The sequence below is a fragment of the Ochotona curzoniae genome, unplaced genomic scaffold (assembly GCF_017591425.1).
Source record: "Ochotona curzoniae isolate NIBS_2020 unplaced genomic scaffold, NIBS_Ocur_1.0 contig_1071, whole genome shotgun sequence".
In the NCBI taxonomy this organism is placed as follows: Eukaryota; Metazoa; Chordata; class Mammalia; order Lagomorpha; family Ochotonidae; genus Ochotona; species Ochotona curzoniae.
This window is the reverse complement of record NW_024464939.1, coordinates 3,487,619-3,506,678: the sequence shown is the minus strand read 5'-3', so window position 1 is coordinate 3,506,678 and position 19,060 is coordinate 3,487,619. Positions and strand designations below refer to the sequence as shown.

Below are 19,060 nucleotides of genomic sequence, written 5' to 3'. Positions count from 1 at the left end.
CTGGGGTTGCCATCTGGGTCTCCCGTGTGGGTAGCAAAGGGGCAAACATTTGGGCTGTCATTTGCTGCTTTCTCAGGTGCATCAGCAGGGACCTGGGGACTGACACTCAGAGCAGGCACTCTAGTGTGGAATTAACCACGGGACCATTTAATGCTATATGAGGAGTACTTTCATGTTAGCTAATAATATTTGAATGTATAATTTTTTAATAGCTACACAATCTAATAGGTGACTGCTGTAATTTATTTGAGTAGTGTCTTCAGGGGAGACCCCTAGGTTTTTAAAAATAAATTTAATGGTTTATTTATCTGAAAGGTAGAGTTTCTGAGAGAGGGAGAAAACAGATCTTCCATCTGCTGGTTCATTCCCCAAATGGCCACAGCAGTTAGGGCTGGGCCAGTCCAAAGCTAGGAACCAGGAGCTGCTTCTGGGTCTCCCATGTGGGTGTCAGAGACCTAAGCACTTGGGCCATCTTCTGCTTTCCAAGGTGCATTAGCACGGAGTTAACTTGAACCAGTGCCTGTGTAGGATGCTGGCATTGCATGTGACACCTTTGCCAATTATACCACAGTGCCAGCCCCTTTAATTTTCATAGTATGGTGAGTATTTTCTTGAAAGCAAATCTTGTTTTCACATATCAGTATCCCCATAGAAACACTTTGTAGAAAATGTGAATTCTCTCCATTAGTTCATTTCCCAGCTACTGATTCATTTCCTAGCCACTTGCAGTGACCAGACTGGACCAGGAACTTCATCCAGGCTTCCCTCATGTGTGAGCCATCCTCTTTTCCCAAATCATTAGTGGGGAGCTGGATCATAAGTGAGGCAGTAGAAACATGAACTGGTGCCCATATGTGATGTCAGTGTTGTAAGTGGTGGCTTTACTTACTATGCCACATTCCCAGGCCCAGGACATTATCTTTTACATCAAGCTGTAGCAAGATTTACGCAAATTAAATAGGCTTCAATTTTAACTTTATAGTCTCTGAAAATATTTGTATAAATTGTTGCTATGAAAATTTCAATGTATGGGTCTAATGCCAAAATTATTATTATAGTCTTTTATTACTGTAGATTAAGTTGAAGTAAAATTGTAAAGTTGTAATATGCTATTTAAAGCTACTTCTTAATTTTTTTAGTACTGAAATTGATATGTAAGAATTATATGATCAGTTTCTGAACAATTTAGCTTTAAAATACATTTCCAAATTTAGATATTTAAAATACTAGCAGGTGGATGGGTCAGTTGTTACTTCTCTGCCTGCAGCACCAGGATCCTATATAAGCACCAGTTCGAGTCCTGGTTGCTCAGCTCTGATCCAGCCTCATGCTAAGGACCTGGGAAAGTGGCAGATGATTCTCAAGGATCAGGGCTTAGAAGAAGCTCTTGGCTCTTGGCTTCTGACTGTCCCTGCTCTGGCTTTGGGGGCAATTTGGATAGTGAACCAGCAGATAGCAGATCTCTAACTCTGTTTCAAACAAAAGTAAAATACATTTTTTTTTAAAAAAAGAAAGTGTACAACATTTAAAAATAATAAAATAGCAGGTGAAAATATTTTATTAAAATTTTATTTTTGCTAATACATGAACGTTTGGCTACTTGCAAATTGGATGTAGTAAAATCACATAAAATATAGCTGGGTAAGCTTGTTAATTTAAATTATAGAAGTATTGACCCTGTGCGATAGCTTAGCCTAGTGGCTAAAGTCCTCCCCTTGAACATGCTGGGATCCCATATGGGTGCCGGTTCTAATCCCAGCAGCCCTGCTTTCCATCCAGCTCCCTGCCTGTGGCCTGGGAGGGCAGTCTAGGACAGCCCAAAGCTTTGGGACCCTGAACCTGCGTGGGAGACCCAGAAGAAGCTCCTGATCTTGGAGTGGCTCAGCTCCAGCTATTGCGGCCACTTGGGGAGTGAACCATCGGAAGGAAGATCTTCCTCTCTGTCTCTCCTCCTCTCTGTTTATCCACCTTTCCAATAAAAAATAAATAAATCTTAAAAAAATATATACAAAATTATATCCTAATCATAGAATTGCTATTGATTTTATACTGACTGCTTTTGTTGTGATATAGCAACTGATTGTTATGAAGGCTGACATGTCAACTTTGTTTTATTTACAGGGAGACATCCCCTCACACATTTCAGTTAGACTTGTTCTTCAACAATGTAAGCAAGCCAAGTGCCCCTGTTTTTGATAGGTTGGGAAGGTATGTACTTGCTATGTAATTTTTTTTTTTTTTTTTTTTTTTTGCTATGTAATTTTCACCACAAACTCATGAATTACTAGGAAAAGTGGATTTTATTTATTTATTTATTTATTTATTTGGATAACAGAAAAAGGATTATCTGTAGTAGATCCAAGAGTGAAAGATTTATTTAGCAGTATTGAGTTCTAAGGGGATGTTGAGTTTATTCTCAAAGTAAGTTTCAAATATGTTAGAATTTGGCCATCTTTTGTTTGCATTTCTTTTTTATTTTTAAGATTTGTTTGCATTTCTTATGCACGTGATACTGTCATGATTTAATATTCCTAATTTGGTTAGATTATTTCAATTCTTAAGGAAATAAATACATTAAGAGGTAATATGTTGTATGTGTCTCACCCCACACTACTGCACAATATAAAATTTCAGTCACTTTTTAGAATTGAGATCTTTATTAATGACTCACTTTGCATTATTTAATACATGCTAATTATTATTAGAAGTAGTTGTAATATCTGCAAAAGATAAAGGCAGCTTAAATGTGAAAAAAATGTCTATCCTTAGGAGAGTTCTAAGTTTCTTAGACTTTATTCATTTTTTTTCTTGGAACTTCTCATTATTATGTTATTATTAAGTTGTACCCTTGTATAAAATGAAATCTTTATATGGAATTTACATAAGAAGAGACAGCTGATTTTTAATATTTTGAGGTGTTTTTCTGCTTGATAAGAATAGGTATTTTAAGAGTTTGAGAGATGGAGAAAGTTATCTTCTATCCACTGTTCCGTCTCCAGATGGCTACTGCAGCCAGCACAGGGCTGGGAAGTGGCCCGGAGCTGGAAGCTTCATCTGGGTCTCCCAAGTGAGTGGCAGGATCCCAAACATTTGGGTAATCTTTCACTGCTTTTGCTAGGCTGTCTGCAAGGAGTTGGATTGAAAGTGGAATAGCCAGGATTCAGTTGGTGCCCATATGGGACACTGGCATTGTTCGTGCCAACTGTATCAGCTGTACTACAGTGGCTAGTCCTACAGTGCATATGTTTTAGGACTATAATGCATTGATTCTCTGCTTTGTTTGAGAATTACTGCATTGCTTTGAAAAAAAAAATGATGTTCATGTTCACCTCAAACATAGTTTCTGAGTTTGATTTTACCTTTTTTTTGCAATAATAGAGTGGATATTAAATTAAAACCAAACTTGTGACTTACTTAGTAAGTCAAAACATAAATCTAGTATTTGATTGTGTTGAAATATAGAAAAGACTTCTTCATGAACTGTGATATTCAGTGCTTGAACCTGTTTGTTTATTCCTCCTTTCTGACAGCCTGGAATATGATGAGAATACTTCCATCATCTTTAGACCCAACTCAAAGGTAATTGTGCAGTCGCTTTTCAACTTGTCATTGCTGTTATTTATCACCTCCCTCTGGAATTTTTGACCCATATCAATAACTGTTGCAAAGTGTGAGTTTACTTTTTGTAGTGCTACAGTATGTCACTTCTAGAGACTATTTTATGTTATTTAAACAAAGCAAAATTTATTTGGGCCAGAAACCTTCTCCCTCAGCAGTCTGTGTCAGGGCTGCAAGAGAGGAAGACCTTGAGATTATTTAAAAATGGAGCAGTGACATTGTAATGGCAGTCTTTACTGTAAACCATTTCTTTATTTCATATTTTAGCCATAATAGGTTAGCATTGTGCTTCTCTTTGTTTGGTCTATGTAGGTACATTCAATAGTTGACAGGTAGATAAAAGTGTTACTTGGTGCTACTCTGCTTTATTTAATGTTTCTTTATGAAATACATAGCTTATATTTCTTTGAAAACAAAAGTTTATACATTTTTGTTGCTATAGTAAATGTAATTCTAGGAGATTTAGTGAAAGATCTGAAATGTAAAAATAATTGCGATCTAGTATGGTATCATTCAGCTCGTCGTCTGATTTTTGAAGACATGAGTATTTAATCCTTATCATCATACTTAGTTTAGACTAAAATTTATCTTCCGACTTGTGTGTCTTCCTTCCAATGAAATTTGTGTTTCCATAATCTGTCAGTCCTTGTCTATAGTCTTTTTTTTTTTTTAAAGATTTATTTATTTATTGGAAAGTCAGATATACAGAGAGGAGGAGAGACAGAGAGGAAGATCTTCCGCCCGATGATTCACTCCCCAAGTGAGCACAACAGCCGATGCTATGCCGATCTAAAGCCAGGATCCAGGAACTTTTTCCGGGTATCCCAAACAGGTACAGGGTCCCAAAGCTTTGGGCCGTGCTCGACTGCTTTCCCAGGCCACAAACAGGGAGCTGGATGGGAAGTGGAGCAGCTGGGATTAGAACCAGCGCCATATGGGATCCTGGCGTGTTCAAGGCAAGGACTTTAGCTGCTAGGCCATACCACCGGGCCCTGTCTATAGTCTTTTAAGCTGCTTTCTGGTCCCTGCTTTCCCTGTGCAGTCTAGCAAGGACAATAATGGTTTCTTCCTCGTTGTGTCTGCAGAAGGGGTCCCACAATGCTTAGTTCATCTTTACCCAATACCGGGAGTGAAAAGAAAGTTTAGATGTCAGCCACTTTGCTTCCTGGGGCAGGCTCTTCATATTCGTGAAAAGTCAATCATTGTGTTTATTTTGATCATTTCTGATCAAACGTGTAGTGATTAATACTCAGATCTTGGTGATAAGGCTCTGAAAAGCATTAGGTATTATTTTACAAGGAAATATTTGTAGTTGATGGCATTAGTAAACGTTTGTTTTTAATGAAAAAGTTTCTTTTTAATAAAACAATTTGCATCCTGCCTCTGGATCCCTTTTTTCTAAATCACAATATGTATTCATTAAGTATACTTGGATTTGTGATTTGGCCATGTAAGAAGAATACTGCACAATTTTATGAATTGCGTGTTTGTGGCACCATTTGTGTTTTTGTCATTTTTGTGACTTGTAATTATTGGAGATCAAGTTATTAATTAGCGATAACGCCCACCTTTTTTTCATTCTCATTTCTATTCTCTCAGGAGTCTAGGTATATTTTGTGCTCTTTCAACAGGATTAACGTAAAACTATAGGAATGAGATGTAGTCTTAGGACAAATTTAGTTGTGGTGGCTTTGGAAGGCTGTATAAAAGCTGTATCTATAAGTGAATTTCACCAATGTTGGCTTTTGCCTTTTCAGCCTACATTTAAGGACTTGGTTGAAGCATAAGTTAACTTGGCAACAACATACTTCCAGCATGTTAAAATAATCTGCAATGCTTTTTCCTGTTCACAATCAGGTGAATACTGATGGTCTGGTGCTCCGAGGCTGGTACAATTGTCTGACACTGGCGATATATGGGTCAGTGGATCGAGTGATAAGTCACGACAGAGACTCGCCTCCACCTCCACCTCCACCTCCACCACCTCCCCAGCCACAACCAAGTTTAAAAAGGAATGCAAAACATGGTGAGAATTTTGTTTTGTTTTAGCAGTGAAATGTAGGTCTGTTAAGGTATGGAAAGGTAGTTCAACAGTAAGTGTCACAGTGCAGCAAGGTTAAGCTCCTCCTTATAGTGTCCACTTCTTACATCGGAGAGTTTGACTTGGCTACCCCATGCTTCTCTCTGTCTGTTAATGTGCCTTCAAGGCAGGAGGTGGGAATTCCAGTACTTGGCTTCCTGCCTTTGTGCAGCTCTTGGCCTCAGGAGAGCCCAGCCCTAGTTGTTGGAGGCATCTGGGGAGTAAACCAGCAGATGAATGATTTCTTTCCCTCTTTTTCTGTCACGCTTTCAAATAAATAAATGTTTAAAGAAAAAAAGGTAATTCAAAGAACTTTTATACCTTTTGAACGTTGCTTAAGACGTGATACCTGTTTTCCACTTTAAAAAAAAATTAATTTGAAAGGCAGAGTTACAGAGAGATAAGGAGAGATCACACACAGAAAGAGAGCTTTTATCTACTGGTTCACTCCTCAGATGGCTGCAATAACTGGGCCAGCTTGCAGCCTGGAGCTCATTTTAAAATCTTCCTCCTGAGTATTGTGCCCAAACACTTAGGCTGTACGTTGCTGCTTTCCTAGGTGCATTAGCAGAAGCAACCAAGACTGGAACCACTGGTATCTGTATGAGATGCTATTGCTGCATACCACTGTAACGGTCGTTTCATTTTTTCTATGTTGAAAGGGTGCATTTTCTTCCTCTAGAGAGCTTTTAGCATTAGAAAAAAATTGTTTTGGGCCTGGCATGGTGGCCTAGCGGCTAAAGTCCTTGCCTTGAACACGCCGGGATCCCATATGGGCACCAGTTCTAATCCCGGCAGCTCCACTTCCCATCCAGCTCCCTGCTTGTGGCCTGGGAAAGCAGTTGAGGACGGCCCAAAGCCTAGGGACCCTGCACCCGTATAGGAGACCCAGAAGAAGCTCCTGGCTCCTGGCTTTGGATCAGCACAGCACTGGCCATTGCGCTCACTTGGGGAGTGAATCATCGGACAGAAAATCTTCCTATCTCTCCTCCTCTCGGTATAATCTGACTTTGTATTAAAAATAAATAAATCTTTAAAACAATTGTTTTAACAGACAAAAATAGTGGAAAGGATTCCTGTTTGCTAGTTTGTTCTCCCAGTTGGTACAACTGGGGCTAGACCAAGTCGAAGCCTGAACTTATTTGAGGTCTCTCACCTAGGTAGCAGATACCCAATTATTTGAGCCGTCACTCTTCCTTTCCAGGGTTTATTATTTATTAGCAGGAAGTGGGAGTAGGAGCCAAAGGCAAGTATTGAATCTAGGCACTTTGACGTGACATGCAAAGTGTGGCTGTGGATGTCTTAACTACTTCCCTCTATCAGAAGTTTGAAATTGATCTGTGGGTTTTTAAATGATCATGCAAGTCATTGGTTATTTATGTTTACTCTTGGAGTTATTTTCCAATTCCTGTTAATGCAGATCCTGGAGATGGCAGATAAAAGCTCAGATAATTGGGTCCTTGCTACCCAGTGGAAACCTGTATTGAATTTCTGGTTTGACATTAGCCTCATTTCAGCACCAGCTAGCCATTTGAGGGGGTGAATCAGCAGATGGGAGTGCTCTGTCTTGCAAAAAGATTCTTTCTAAAAATATCTCTAAAAGAATAATAGGAAGGTTGTTATGTTTTCTGAAATATTTATGTTAATGAACCCCCCCCCACACACACACACACACACTCCCAGAAGTACGTGGCACATTTGTTTGGATGTGAAAATCTGAGCCAAGCAGGTTTATCCCATTTTGAGATCTTTCTATTAATTGAAACAGGAAAAATGAGATTTTTTTCAGTGTATTTCACTTGCTTTACTTTTGTTTTTTTAAAAACACTCATTTTTATTTGAAAGGCAGTTTTACGGAGAGAGAGAGATAGAATGTTTCCATCTGCTGGTTCCCTCCCCAATGGCTGGAATGGCTGGAATTGAGGAGCCTGGTGTCTTGTTCGGGTCTCCCACATGGGTACAGGGTCCCAAGGACTTGAGCCACTCTCCGCTGCTTTCCCAGGCTGTAAGCAGGAAGCTGGATTGGAAATGGAGCAGCTACAACTACAGCTGGTGCTCATATGGAATGCTGGCACTGTGAGTCAGAGAGATTAGCCTGTTGAGCCACCATGTCAGCTTCTCATTTATGTTTTTGTTTGTTTTTAGCAATTTATTTATTTGAAAGTTACTTATTCAAAAGTTAATTGAAGGTGAGAGAGAAAGGTCTTGCTTCTCTGATTGACTCTCCAAGTGGCTGCAACAGCTGGGACTGGTCCAGGCTGAAACCAAGTGCCTGGAATTGCATCTGGTGTCTCACATGGGTGACTGGATCCCAAGCACTTGGCCATCTTTTGCTACCTTCCTAGGTGCAACAGCAGGGAGCTGGATTGGAAGTGGAGTAGCTGGAACTGAAATTGGCACAGGTTTGGCTAATCTTGTGCCTTATTGCTGGCTCCTACTTTATTTTTTAAAGATTTATTTATTTATTTGAAAGATGGTGGGAGAGAGGTTGATCTTGTATCTACTAGTTTACTCTCCAGATGTTCTACAATTACCAAGAGTTGAGTTAAGTTGCAGTCAGAATCCAGGAACTCCCTCTGATATCCTTCATGAGTGGTAGGGACAGAAGCACTCAGGCAGTCATCTGTTGCCTCCCAGGAAATTAACACTCAAACTGGAGCCTGATTTGGGTGAGTGTTCCAGGTGTCACCTTAACATGCTGTGCCACAACATCTGTATGGCTTTCCTTTTATGAGGCAGGCAGCTAGATTTTTATTAATAATTTTAAGTAGTTGAAATAAGAAAATTCAGGAACACGTTTTTGAAGTTACAATTGAAATGAATTCATTTTCTGTCCTTATTATTATGTTCTTACTTGAAAGGCAGCATGACAGAGAGGGAGAGACAGAGAAAAAGGTCTTCCATCCTCTGGTTCACTGCTGCAGTGACTGCAATGATCAGGGCTGGGCCAAGTTGAAGCCAGAAGCCTGGAACTCCATCCTCGTCCAGTGACTTGGGCCATCTTGTGGCCTTTCCAGGTTATGTAAGCAAGGAGCTGAATTGGTAGTGGAGCAGCTGTGGCGATGCAGGTGGTTGCTTAACCAGTTATACCACACTTTGACCCCTTAGTTGTCTTTTTTTCAACCAGTTGTGACCTTGTAATATTATCACTGTATCTTCTGTGCATTAGTAGGCTTTAGAAAGTTTGTGAAAAAGTAGAATTAAAATGTATGTTATTTTTGGTATAAGCATTGCAAATGAATAATTTTTTCATGTGAATTTACCATGAAGCTTTTGAAGATCCTCTTATCCTACTGGTTACTCTAAAAATTGTATTCAACTTAGGAACTTGTTTAAAGTTGCTCCTTGGGCTGAAGTTTCATGTGTTTGTTTTAATTCTTACTTTGTGGTGATTATAGACTTACAGGAGATTACAAAAAATGTATGTGCAAGCCCCTTGCACTCATTAGCTTGTTCTAGGTGAAAATTGACACTGGTGCATTTTGTAGGACTTGTTCATATTCATCAGATGGACATGTACTCATTTGTGTGTGTGATACGTATGTGGCTCAGTGCACTTTTGTGTCATGACTTGCATGACTATCATTATGTTCAAGATACTTAACACTATCACAAGATTTCCTTTTGTTACCTATTTAGCTGTGCCCATTCTACCCATCATTTGTTCACCATCTCTGTCACATTTCACAAATGTTATATAAATGGACTAATGTATTAAGCATTTTTGAGACTGAATTTTTTATAGTCAGTTTAGTTTTCTTTGAGGTTCATTCGCTTTGTTTTGTGACCTGTAGTTTTTTATGATTGCTGAGTATTGTTACATAGTATAGGAATATGTTTATAGTTTTAACTTTTTATGTGTGGATAGTGTCCAGTTTTGACTATTAGAAAATAAATTTAGACATTTATTTATGTACTTTTGTGTGTGAAAATAAAGCTTTATGGCCGGGCATGCTAACCTAGCAGCTAAGGTCCTTGCCTTGCACACTCTGGATCCCATATGGGCATCAATTCTAATCCTCATTCTCATCCAGCTCCCTGCCTGTGGCTTGGGAGAACAGTCGATGATGGCCCAAAGCCTTGGAATCCTGCACCTATGTGGGAGACCCGGAAGAGGCTCCCGGCTCCTGGCTTTGGATCAGCTGAACTCTGGCTGTTATGACTACTTGGGGAGTGAGCCAGCAGATGGAAGATCTTTCTCTTTGTCTCACCTTCATGTCCCTGGATTATACCTAAGCATCTACATTGTTCTGATTGGTGGAAAGTCAGAAATTCTATCCTAATATTTATTAATTAGCAAAATTTTGTTAAGATACTGGGGAAGGAAAGTATATTAGTAAATTTTGAAGATAGAAAATTCAGCTGATGAAAAGTGTTCTATAATGCTTGCATTTCATTATATTCGAAAATTTAAAGGTGGTTTTCTGTGTTTAATAACCTGTAGCTGATGGGGAGAAAGAGGATCAGTTTAATGGAAGTCCTCCAAGACCACAGCCAAGGGGACCAAGGACTCCTCCAGGACCTCCTCCGCCTGATGATGACGAAGATGAACCTGTGCCTTTGCCAGGTATAAATAGTCATTGCTTGAGCTTTTCCTCCTCCCCCACTTCCATGATGAAAGATAAAATGGCACTTTTGATTAAATATATGAATTAGATGCTGTAATCGTATCTTGATGAATGCATTATCCCTTTTGTTTGCTCCTGAGCATATTTCTTTTTTTTTCTATTAACATGAAGGTTTAATTCTTTTGAGGCAAGGTCAGCCTTGCTTTGAAGCTAGTATTTAATGTGCTACAATGGTAGGGACAAAAGACAATCACTTAAAAATAGTATGTACATAAATTGGAAAATTAAAAAAAATGTGTAATTGATAGCTAAAAAGAAAAGGATTGGCTTGTGGTATTAGAATGTAAAATAGTTAATTAATTCTTACCATATGAAAATATCTAACTTTTTTTTTTTTTTTTAAAAAAAAGGATTATTTTCAGCCTGGCACAATGGCTCAACTGATAGTCCTTGCTATTCAAGTGCTGGTGTCCCATATTGGATACTGGTGTCTCAGGCAGAAGCTTAGGATACTATGCCATGATGCTTGCAACAATATGAAGGTGTTTTTAATTTATTTTTATTTAAAAAAAGGTTTAGACTTAGACATTTTTTCTTTTCAAATTTTATTTATTTTTGTTACTATTTTCCCTGATGTAGATTTATCAGGATAGGTATTCCTCCCTCCACCTCCTCTTTCTCCCTTGCCATTTTCCCTTCCTTCTATTTCCCCCAACTTATCGGTTTTATAATAGTTCCTAAAAAACATTACAAGTTTAACTTTCTGCTATTTAAGAGTATTATAACATAGTAAGTATAGGCAAAGATAGAAAATCTAATATCTTACTGCTAAGCTACATTTAACTTTTCTTTGGGAGCTTTCATTTTATTTGGGAGTAGAGACACATACTGCAACAAGTCTTCACTTGCTGGAATGCTAGGAAGATATTTTTTAAAAGCAAGCAATTGTACTGCTCTGTTTAAGGGTGTTAGCTATATTATGTAAAATGCTATTAAATATTTGCAGTGTCTTATTCTGCTGTATGTTATTTAAGCCATTAAAGTAATCTGCACTTCCATTGTCAATTTTCCAGCATCTGGTGACAAAGAAGAGGATGCTACCCATAGAGAGGACTACTTTGAGCCCATTTCTCCTGACCGGAATTCTGTTCCTCAGGAAGGGCAATATTCTGATGAAGGAGAAGTAGAAGAGGAGCAGCAAGAAGAAGGAGAAGATGATGAAGATGATGTGGATGTAGAGGACGAGGAGGATGAGGATGAGGATGATCGGCAAACAGTAGACAGTATTCCTGAGGAGGAAGAGGAAGATGAGGAGGAAGGTGAAGAGGATGAAGAGGGTGAAGGTGGGTTATGTGAACTGGGGTGTTTTGGTTTTAAGAACCAGAGACCAAAGATGGCAAAGATAAATGGGTTTTAGTTAACCCAAGAGTCAGATTATAGCTTAGCTTCAAGACATGACAAGAAATGTAATTTCCTTCTCTTTGATTTGTGGGTCTCTTTCATTCTGTATCTGCTGAGTTTTGTGTGTTCACCTCACAGCTTTGATCTATTTTACCATCCAAGGTGTTTGGATGTATCTAATTCTCATGTTCAACATCTGTGGGAGAGATTCTGTTTGACTTCCGACAATATTTACCATCAATTTTAGTCAGGGAAGCAGGGTCATATAGCAAATACGTGGATTATTAGGGATCTGATGATTGTTTTCACAGTCAAGTGGTATTTTAAGTGGTATTAGGTGGAATGCTTAAGTGTTTAAGGACATGTAACAGTATGCATAGTCATTTACTTGAGCTTCATTTTTCTTTTAAAAACAGTGAAAGATCTTTAAGTTTATTGGCTCTTTTTTTGTTGTTGTTAAAAAAGTTTTTTTAATATTATCTACATAGTTGAGAGGGATGCATGCCTGTGTGGGCTTCTGATCAGGGTGAGGAAGGTCATAAAGGAAGGTGAGTAGGGCAACTGTTTCAGGTTTTTTTTTTCTTTCCTGTGTCTTCAGGGAAAGTGGGAGAGTGGGACACTCTTTGCTGTCGAACTGCATCATCACCTGGGGTTGGAATCAGTTGTTTGATGCTACCTTAGAGATCCTGATGTGGGAAGAGTGTTCCAAGGGTTTCCTCGAGTAGTTTTGATAATTCTGAGTCATTGTCAGCTTTGTTGCTCCATGGTTGAGAAAATCTTTCCTTGGTCTACTGGCTGACAAAGTCCACCATACTGCATCCACAGACCCGAAAATATGCTGCAAAGCTTGGCCAGGAGAATTGTTAAATCTGTTCTGCTTTTCGTCCTCTGACGAGACACTTGATGTACTCTGTTGGCCTAGATATATGACTGTCATGTCTGTGTGATGCATCTGTGCATGCTGTCTGATGCACAGGCATCAGCAGCTGAGGAAGCCCAGTCTCAACATATGAGGCATGCTCTCTAAGGTTATATCACTTATGCTGTGAATTTTCCCTGTGGCCAAGGTCTAAGTCTAGCAGTGTAGTTGGGGAGTCCCCCAAGAAACCTTGCCTGGGGTGACCCAGACTTGATTCCATCTAATGCAGTGCCAACTTCGCTCTGTCAGGTGCATCAGCCAGTGCACATACTGGTGGATGCAGTTGCCTGATCAGTTCCACCCCAGCCCAGTAAGTCCACCACAGATCCGGTCTTCATATATATCAGCAGGTGCTGCGGCTTAGTTGGGATGACCTCCAATAACCTCCAGGTCCATCTTCAAAATCAATTTTTGCTGTGGCTTAACCCAACCCACCCCACCCTGCTCCTAGACCCAGATCTCACTTACGCTAGCAGGTGTTCCTGCCCTGTCCAGCCTGGCCAGCCTCCAGCCCTGGTTCTTGTATTCAGTAGCGGAAGGTAAAGCCCAATAGGGGAGTGCTCATAGTTCCCTGGCTAGGCATGCTCCCAGTCCTTGATCTTGTGTCTCCCAGGGCATACTGTGGTCCAGCCCGACATGATTGCACGCAGTCCTGCCACCTGCTACCTGCCAGCTCTGGTGCTGTAGCCTAGCTTGGTTGGCCTGCACCCATTCTTGCTCTTGTGTGCCCCAGTGGGTGTGGTATCCTAGCCCAGCAAGCCCATGCCCAGCCTTCAAGTTAACTGGAGATTTTTGTGATTCAGTCTGACTTGGCCCTATACCTTGTCCTGACTCTCGCTCTTACCACTGGGCACTGTTAACTGACCCTGCCTAGCCTGCACCCAGACCTAGCTCACACATATGCCAAGCGGTGTTGCTGCCCAGTCTGGTCTTGCCTGCGTCTAGCCCTGGCTATCACACTCACCAGTGGGAGTGACATCAGCAGCATAGCAGGGGAGTTCCCCAAGTTCCTGTACCAGGTCCACTTCTAGAAATGAATCTTGCGTGTGTTGGTAGGTGCTGCTACCCAGACCGTCATGGCTGGCCCCCAATGTTGACACTCACTGGTGAGTACTATAACCCAACCTGACTGGCTGCACCCAGTCTGGGTCTCACCAGATCTGGCTCCATAGGACCCAGCAAGTGTCATGTCCTTGTCCCCAGCCTGTCCTACACCCTTTCTGGGTCTTGTAAGTGCCAGTGGTTGATGGAGCCTATAACAGTCTGGCCCAACCCCAGACCCAGTCCACACACATTGCCAGTAGGTACTGCAGCCTTTACCAACCTGGTCTGTATCCAGCCCTGCCTCTCACACTCACCAGTGGGAGCTACAGTCCAACAGGGAAGTCCCCAGAGTTTCCCTACTAGGTCCATTCCCAGCCCTGTGTCTTGCATGTACTGGCAAGTGCTTTGACTAGCCTAGCTTTCCCATCTAGTCTTAGTTCTTGCTGGTGAGTGTTGCAGCCCACCAAGCCAGGCATAACCTACATCCTCTCCTTGCTCTTGTGCATGCCTGCTGGTAGGCTGAGCCAAGTGCTATAGCTCTGCGTGGCCTGGCCTGCCTGAAACTTTGGCTTTTGTGCTTCCCAGTGGGAGCTATATCAAGTTCCCTACCTGGCCACTTCTAGCCCTGGATCTCACCTGTGCCAGCAAGTGCAGCAGCCCTGCTTAGCATGCTCTGCCCTCAGTCCTGGCCTTTGCATGTGTAGGTTGATCTTGCACCCTGGCCCCCCTGGCCTTCTCTTGGCCCTAGCTCCCTTGAGTGTCAGGTGGGTTTTTGTCAGGTGAGTTCTGTGGTCTAGCCCTGCTAGGCCCATCATCATCCAGTCTCCACATAAACTGGTAGGTGCTGCAGTTCCCTAGAGGTGAGCTCACAATTTCCATATAGAATCTACTCCCAGGTCCAGTTCTCTTGCATTCTGGTGGGTGCTGCAGCCTAGCCTGACATGGCCCTACTTCCTGCTCCAACACTCACAAGTGGGTACTACGGCCTAGCTCAGCCAGCCATGCCCCACAGCCCAAGCTTTTGCATGCCCCATTGGATGTCAAGCAATGCTTTTTTTTTTTTCCCCAGCCCACGTCTCACAAATGGGTGAGTGCCTTGGCCTGATCCAGACATACCCCGTGATAGCAGCACATGTGAGACGAAGTCTTTAGCTACTGGGCCACTGCAAAGGACTCCAGATATAAGATTTTTCCATATTATTAGAGTGTATGAAATGTTGGTTACTGTTGACAGAATGCTGCAGCGGATGCTTATTTTATTGAGGAAATCATTAATTCTTTTTTTATTATTGATTATATTGCATCATGTGACACAGTTTTATAGGCACTGGGATTCCCCCATCCCTCTCCAAACCCTACCCCATGGTGGATTCCTCCACCTTATTGCATTACCACAGTTCAAATTCAGTTGAGATTCTTTCGTTGCAAGCATTTACCAAGCATAACGTCCAGTATCTTATTGTCCAGATAAGTTCAATGCCTTCTTGGGGAGACCATCTCTGGTCTGAAGGTAGAGCCGGCAGAGTATCATCCCGATCAATTAAAAACCCCGACATTACATCAGTAACAATTTATGACATTATGGCATTAGTTGATATGGTATTGAGTAACCAATATGTTAAAAGAGAGAAAAAAAAAAGAGTGCAAGTTCTGAACCACATCTTGTGACTTCTACATTGACATTTCAATTATTAGTTTATATACAACTGGCTTCCATACACCTTAAAATGTCTATAGATTACTGTTCAGCTTCTCATGTCTATTTTAATTTTAGTATTTAGCAGTTTATAGTGTTGAGGCATGATTTTGCTGAACCTTGCTGTTTTTCAGGTAGTCTAACTCTGTAACTCTAACAAGACATATGTCAACAGTTTAGGTGAATAGTTTTAGAAGGGGTGTGCAGAGAAATCTTCAATACCCTAGTGAGGAGTAACTAATCTTTGTGTCCCACCCAGTGAGTTATAAGTGCATCCCCACTGCCTGTTTCCTGTGTTTCTAAGCTTTCCTTGCTGTTCTCTGTCTATTCTAGTTTTTGTTTGTTTGTTTGTTTGTTTTGAGGGGTTTCTGAAGTGATCCTGATGGTCATTACGAGAGAGGGTGGGGACCCAAAGTCAGAACCAGGCAAGGACCAGAGAAAGCTCCTCTCCTTAGTCCTGAAGGAGGTTTACTGTTGTTCTTCTGTTTCTGCGGACTGCTCAGTGCTCCTGGTTGTTGTTCTGATGACCTTGGATCCTACAAGGCAGGATTTGGGCTTCTTCCATCCCATGTGGGAGATCCAAATGGGGGTGGGTGACCTCTGAGTGGAAATGATTAATTCTTAATGTTCACTATTTTTATGTAACATTTGTTATAAGCCAGAATTACACATTGAAAAAAACGCTGATAAAATGCTTAAATACTATTCGAACTGATTTTCAGGGGATGATGGTTATGAACAAATTTCCAGTGATGAAGATGGAATTGCTGATCTGGAGCGTGAAACATTTAAGTATCCGAACTTTGATGTTGAATACACTGCTGAAGATCTAGCTTCTGTTCCTCCTATGACATATGACCCATATGATAGGGAGCTTGTACCACTGTTACACTTCAGCTGTCCATACAAGACTACATTTGAAATTGAAATCAGTAGAATGAAGGATCAAGGTCCAGATAAAGAAAATTCAGGAGCAATAGAAGCCTCGGTGAAGTTGACTGAACTCTTAGATTTGTATCGGGAAGACAGAGGTGCAAAATGGGTAACTGCTTTGGAAGAAATTCCAAGTTTAATAATAAAAGGATTAAGCTATTTGCAATTGAAAAACACGAAACAAGACTCTCTTGGCCAGTTGGTAGACTGGACCATGCAAGCTTTAAATTTACAAGTAGCCTTTCGCCAACCCATTGCCTTAAATGTCCGACAGCTCAAAGCTGGGACCAAGTTAGTGTCCTCACTAGCAGAATGTGGAGCGCAAGGGGTCATGGGACTGCTACAAGCAGGAGTGATCAGTGCATTGTTTGAACTCCTATTTGCTGATCACGTCTCATCTTCCCTTAAGTTAAATGCCTTTAAAGCTTTGGACAGTGTCATTAGTATGACAGAAGGAATGGAAGCTTTCTTAAGAGGTAGGCAGAATGAAAAAAGCGGCTATCAGAAACTTCTAGAGCTAATACTTTTAGATCAGACTGTGAGGGTTGTTACTGCTGGCTCAGCTATTCTTCAGAAATGCCATTTCTATGAAATTTTGTCTGAAATTAAAAGACTTGGTGACCATTTAGCAGAGAAGACATCGTCTGTTCCTAACCACAATGAACCTGATCATGATGCAGACACTGGACTGGAGAGAGCAAACCCAGAATATGAAAATGAGGCAGAAGCGTCTATGGACATAGATCTTTTGGAATCTTCAAATATAAGTGAGGGTGAAATAGAAAAAATTATTAATCTCCTTGAAGAAGTCTTTCATTTAATGGAAACTGCACCTCATACTATGATTCAGCCTCCCGTTAAGTCTTTCCCAACAATGGCACGGATTACTGGACCCCCAGAGAGGGATGATCCATATCCTGTTCTCTTTAGGTAAGATACGTTTGTTTTGGAACAATGCATTTTACAAATCATTAGAAGTAGTTTTATGTGTTTGATATTAATTTTATAGTTTAAAAATATATATGCTTGTTCACTCCCTTATTGCCTTCTGTAGCTGTGGTTGGGCCAGGCTGAAGCCAGGGCCTGGTACTTCATCTGGGTCTCATATTAGACACAGGAAACCAAGTGCTTGAGCCATTATCTGTTGCCTCCCAGGGTTTGCGTTAGCAGGAAGCTGTATCACAGGAGCATGGGGGCTTGAACCCAGCCACCCTGATAGAGCATGTGGACGTCCCCAGTGATGGTTTTACCTGCTCCATAGTGTCTGCTCCAAGGGTTTTTAAATTTGTTTTAATTTTTGAGTCTTCCTTTTTTTCCCAGCAACTTATCTTTAATTTTCTAACTAATGTAAAAATGGAAATTGGCATTTTAAATATTTAATTTCTTCTGTGGTTAGCTTTTGTCTTGATCTGGGACTTGATAGGAAAACAGGTACTGTTCGTACTGTTCCTTTTTTGAAATTTGTATCTATTCATTACTATTATCAACTGAACTTACCTGGTTTTGTTTTAGTTTGAGTTCCCCAAAAGCATAACTTGAGTGATAGTCTTGGGTGCTCATTCTTTCTTTTGAAAGGTTATCCTAAGAAGTAAATTACGCATAAAGAGAGTGAGGGAAAGAGAAACGTTAGCAAAGGATGTTCATGAACTTTTTATTTCTTTGCCTAACTAGGGACTCTGAGGAACTGGTTGAAGTGTCTCTAAATTACATGTTTGAAACACTCGGCTGGGATATTTGTCTACCAACTCTTGGCTGCTTTGACTGAAGCTTGTCTGTCCACCAGGGGCTTTAATTTTTTCATGTGCTTCTTAGTTTCTTCTGCCTGTGGTCTGAGTGCTCTTCAATGGCTTTGGGAGAAGAAAAACCTTAGAAGTCCAAAGTGAACCTTCAGGCTGGGTTCTGACAACCTGCATAGACTGTAGTGGGAGAAGGTCAGTGGGTCAGTGATGGAAGCAAGAGGAGCAGTAATGTGTAAGTGGTGGGTAGTGTGGGAACTTGGGATACTTGGATGGAATTGAAAGACAAGATGGAGAGAATAGTGTCAAGGGAACCAAGGAAGAAAATAGTGTCAGGAAGCAGTGAAAGGTTTGTTGTGACAAATACATTGAGAGGTTCAGAAGATAGACAGGAAATCATGTCGTGAATTTTGTAGTATATATTACGGTTTGGATTTTGACAAAAGCTGTTTATTAAAGCAGTGAGAAGAAATGGGGATAAAGAACCACTGGGAAATGAGGATATGAGAGCTGTCATTGTTACAGAAATTTGGCTCAGAAGGAATGTAAGAAGACATAGCAGCAGCTAGAAAGAGATACTGCATCGAAAGGCAGGCTTGTTTTTTAGGAATTGGATAGACTTAGGCATACTTCTAAAGTGACTTATTTAAAACACTAGTGGAGAAGGAGAAGATTACAGTATTTATAGGAGCAAGAAATCATAGTTGCTGGAGCAGTGATTGATAGTTGAGATCTAAAGTGTAATTGTGGGTGATTGCCTTCTGGTCAGATAAAGGAAACCTTATTGAGTACAAAAATACAGATTTGTATTATTGCAGGCATTTTTTAATTAAATGGATGAAGTCATGTACTAAGGGTGAGTGAAGATAGTGTAGGCAGGAGGGGACACCTTCAAATAGTTGCTGAGGGTTAACAAATTGCCCACCGTCCTCCCTGCCTGTGTTTTGAGAAGTACTTTTGGATATTGAGGTTTTGAGTACTAGCCAAGGAATTTGATCTTGATTATTGAAGCTGTTTCTCTCTTAGGTTTTTCATCGTGTGTGTTTTATAAAATTAAGTGCCCTG

The 19,060-nt window shown here is 40.7% G+C and overlaps 1 protein-coding gene across 2 annotated transcripts in view; it reads left to right on the top strand.

Annotated features, from left to right (window-relative positions):
* The window catches only part of VIRMA (vir like m6A methyltransferase associated), a 64,481-nt gene that overhangs the window by 18,976 nt on the left and 26,445 nt on the right, over nucleotides 1–19,060 (top strand). For both annotated transcript variants that reach the window (XM_040993416.1, XM_040993426.1), the window contains exons 3-8: nucleotides 2,122–2,208; nucleotides 3,531–3,579; nucleotides 5,476–5,644; nucleotides 10,143–10,265; nucleotides 11,340–11,609; nucleotides 16,049–17,189. In XM_040993416.1, the coding sequence (XP_040849350.1) occupies nucleotides 2,122–2,208; nucleotides 3,531–3,579; nucleotides 5,476–5,644; nucleotides 10,143–10,265; nucleotides 11,340–11,609; nucleotides 16,049–17,189 (1,839 nt within the window). The remainder of the gene's footprint in view (nucleotides 1–2,121; nucleotides 2,209–3,530; nucleotides 3,580–5,475; nucleotides 5,645–10,142; nucleotides 10,266–11,339; nucleotides 11,610–16,048; nucleotides 17,190–19,060) is intronic.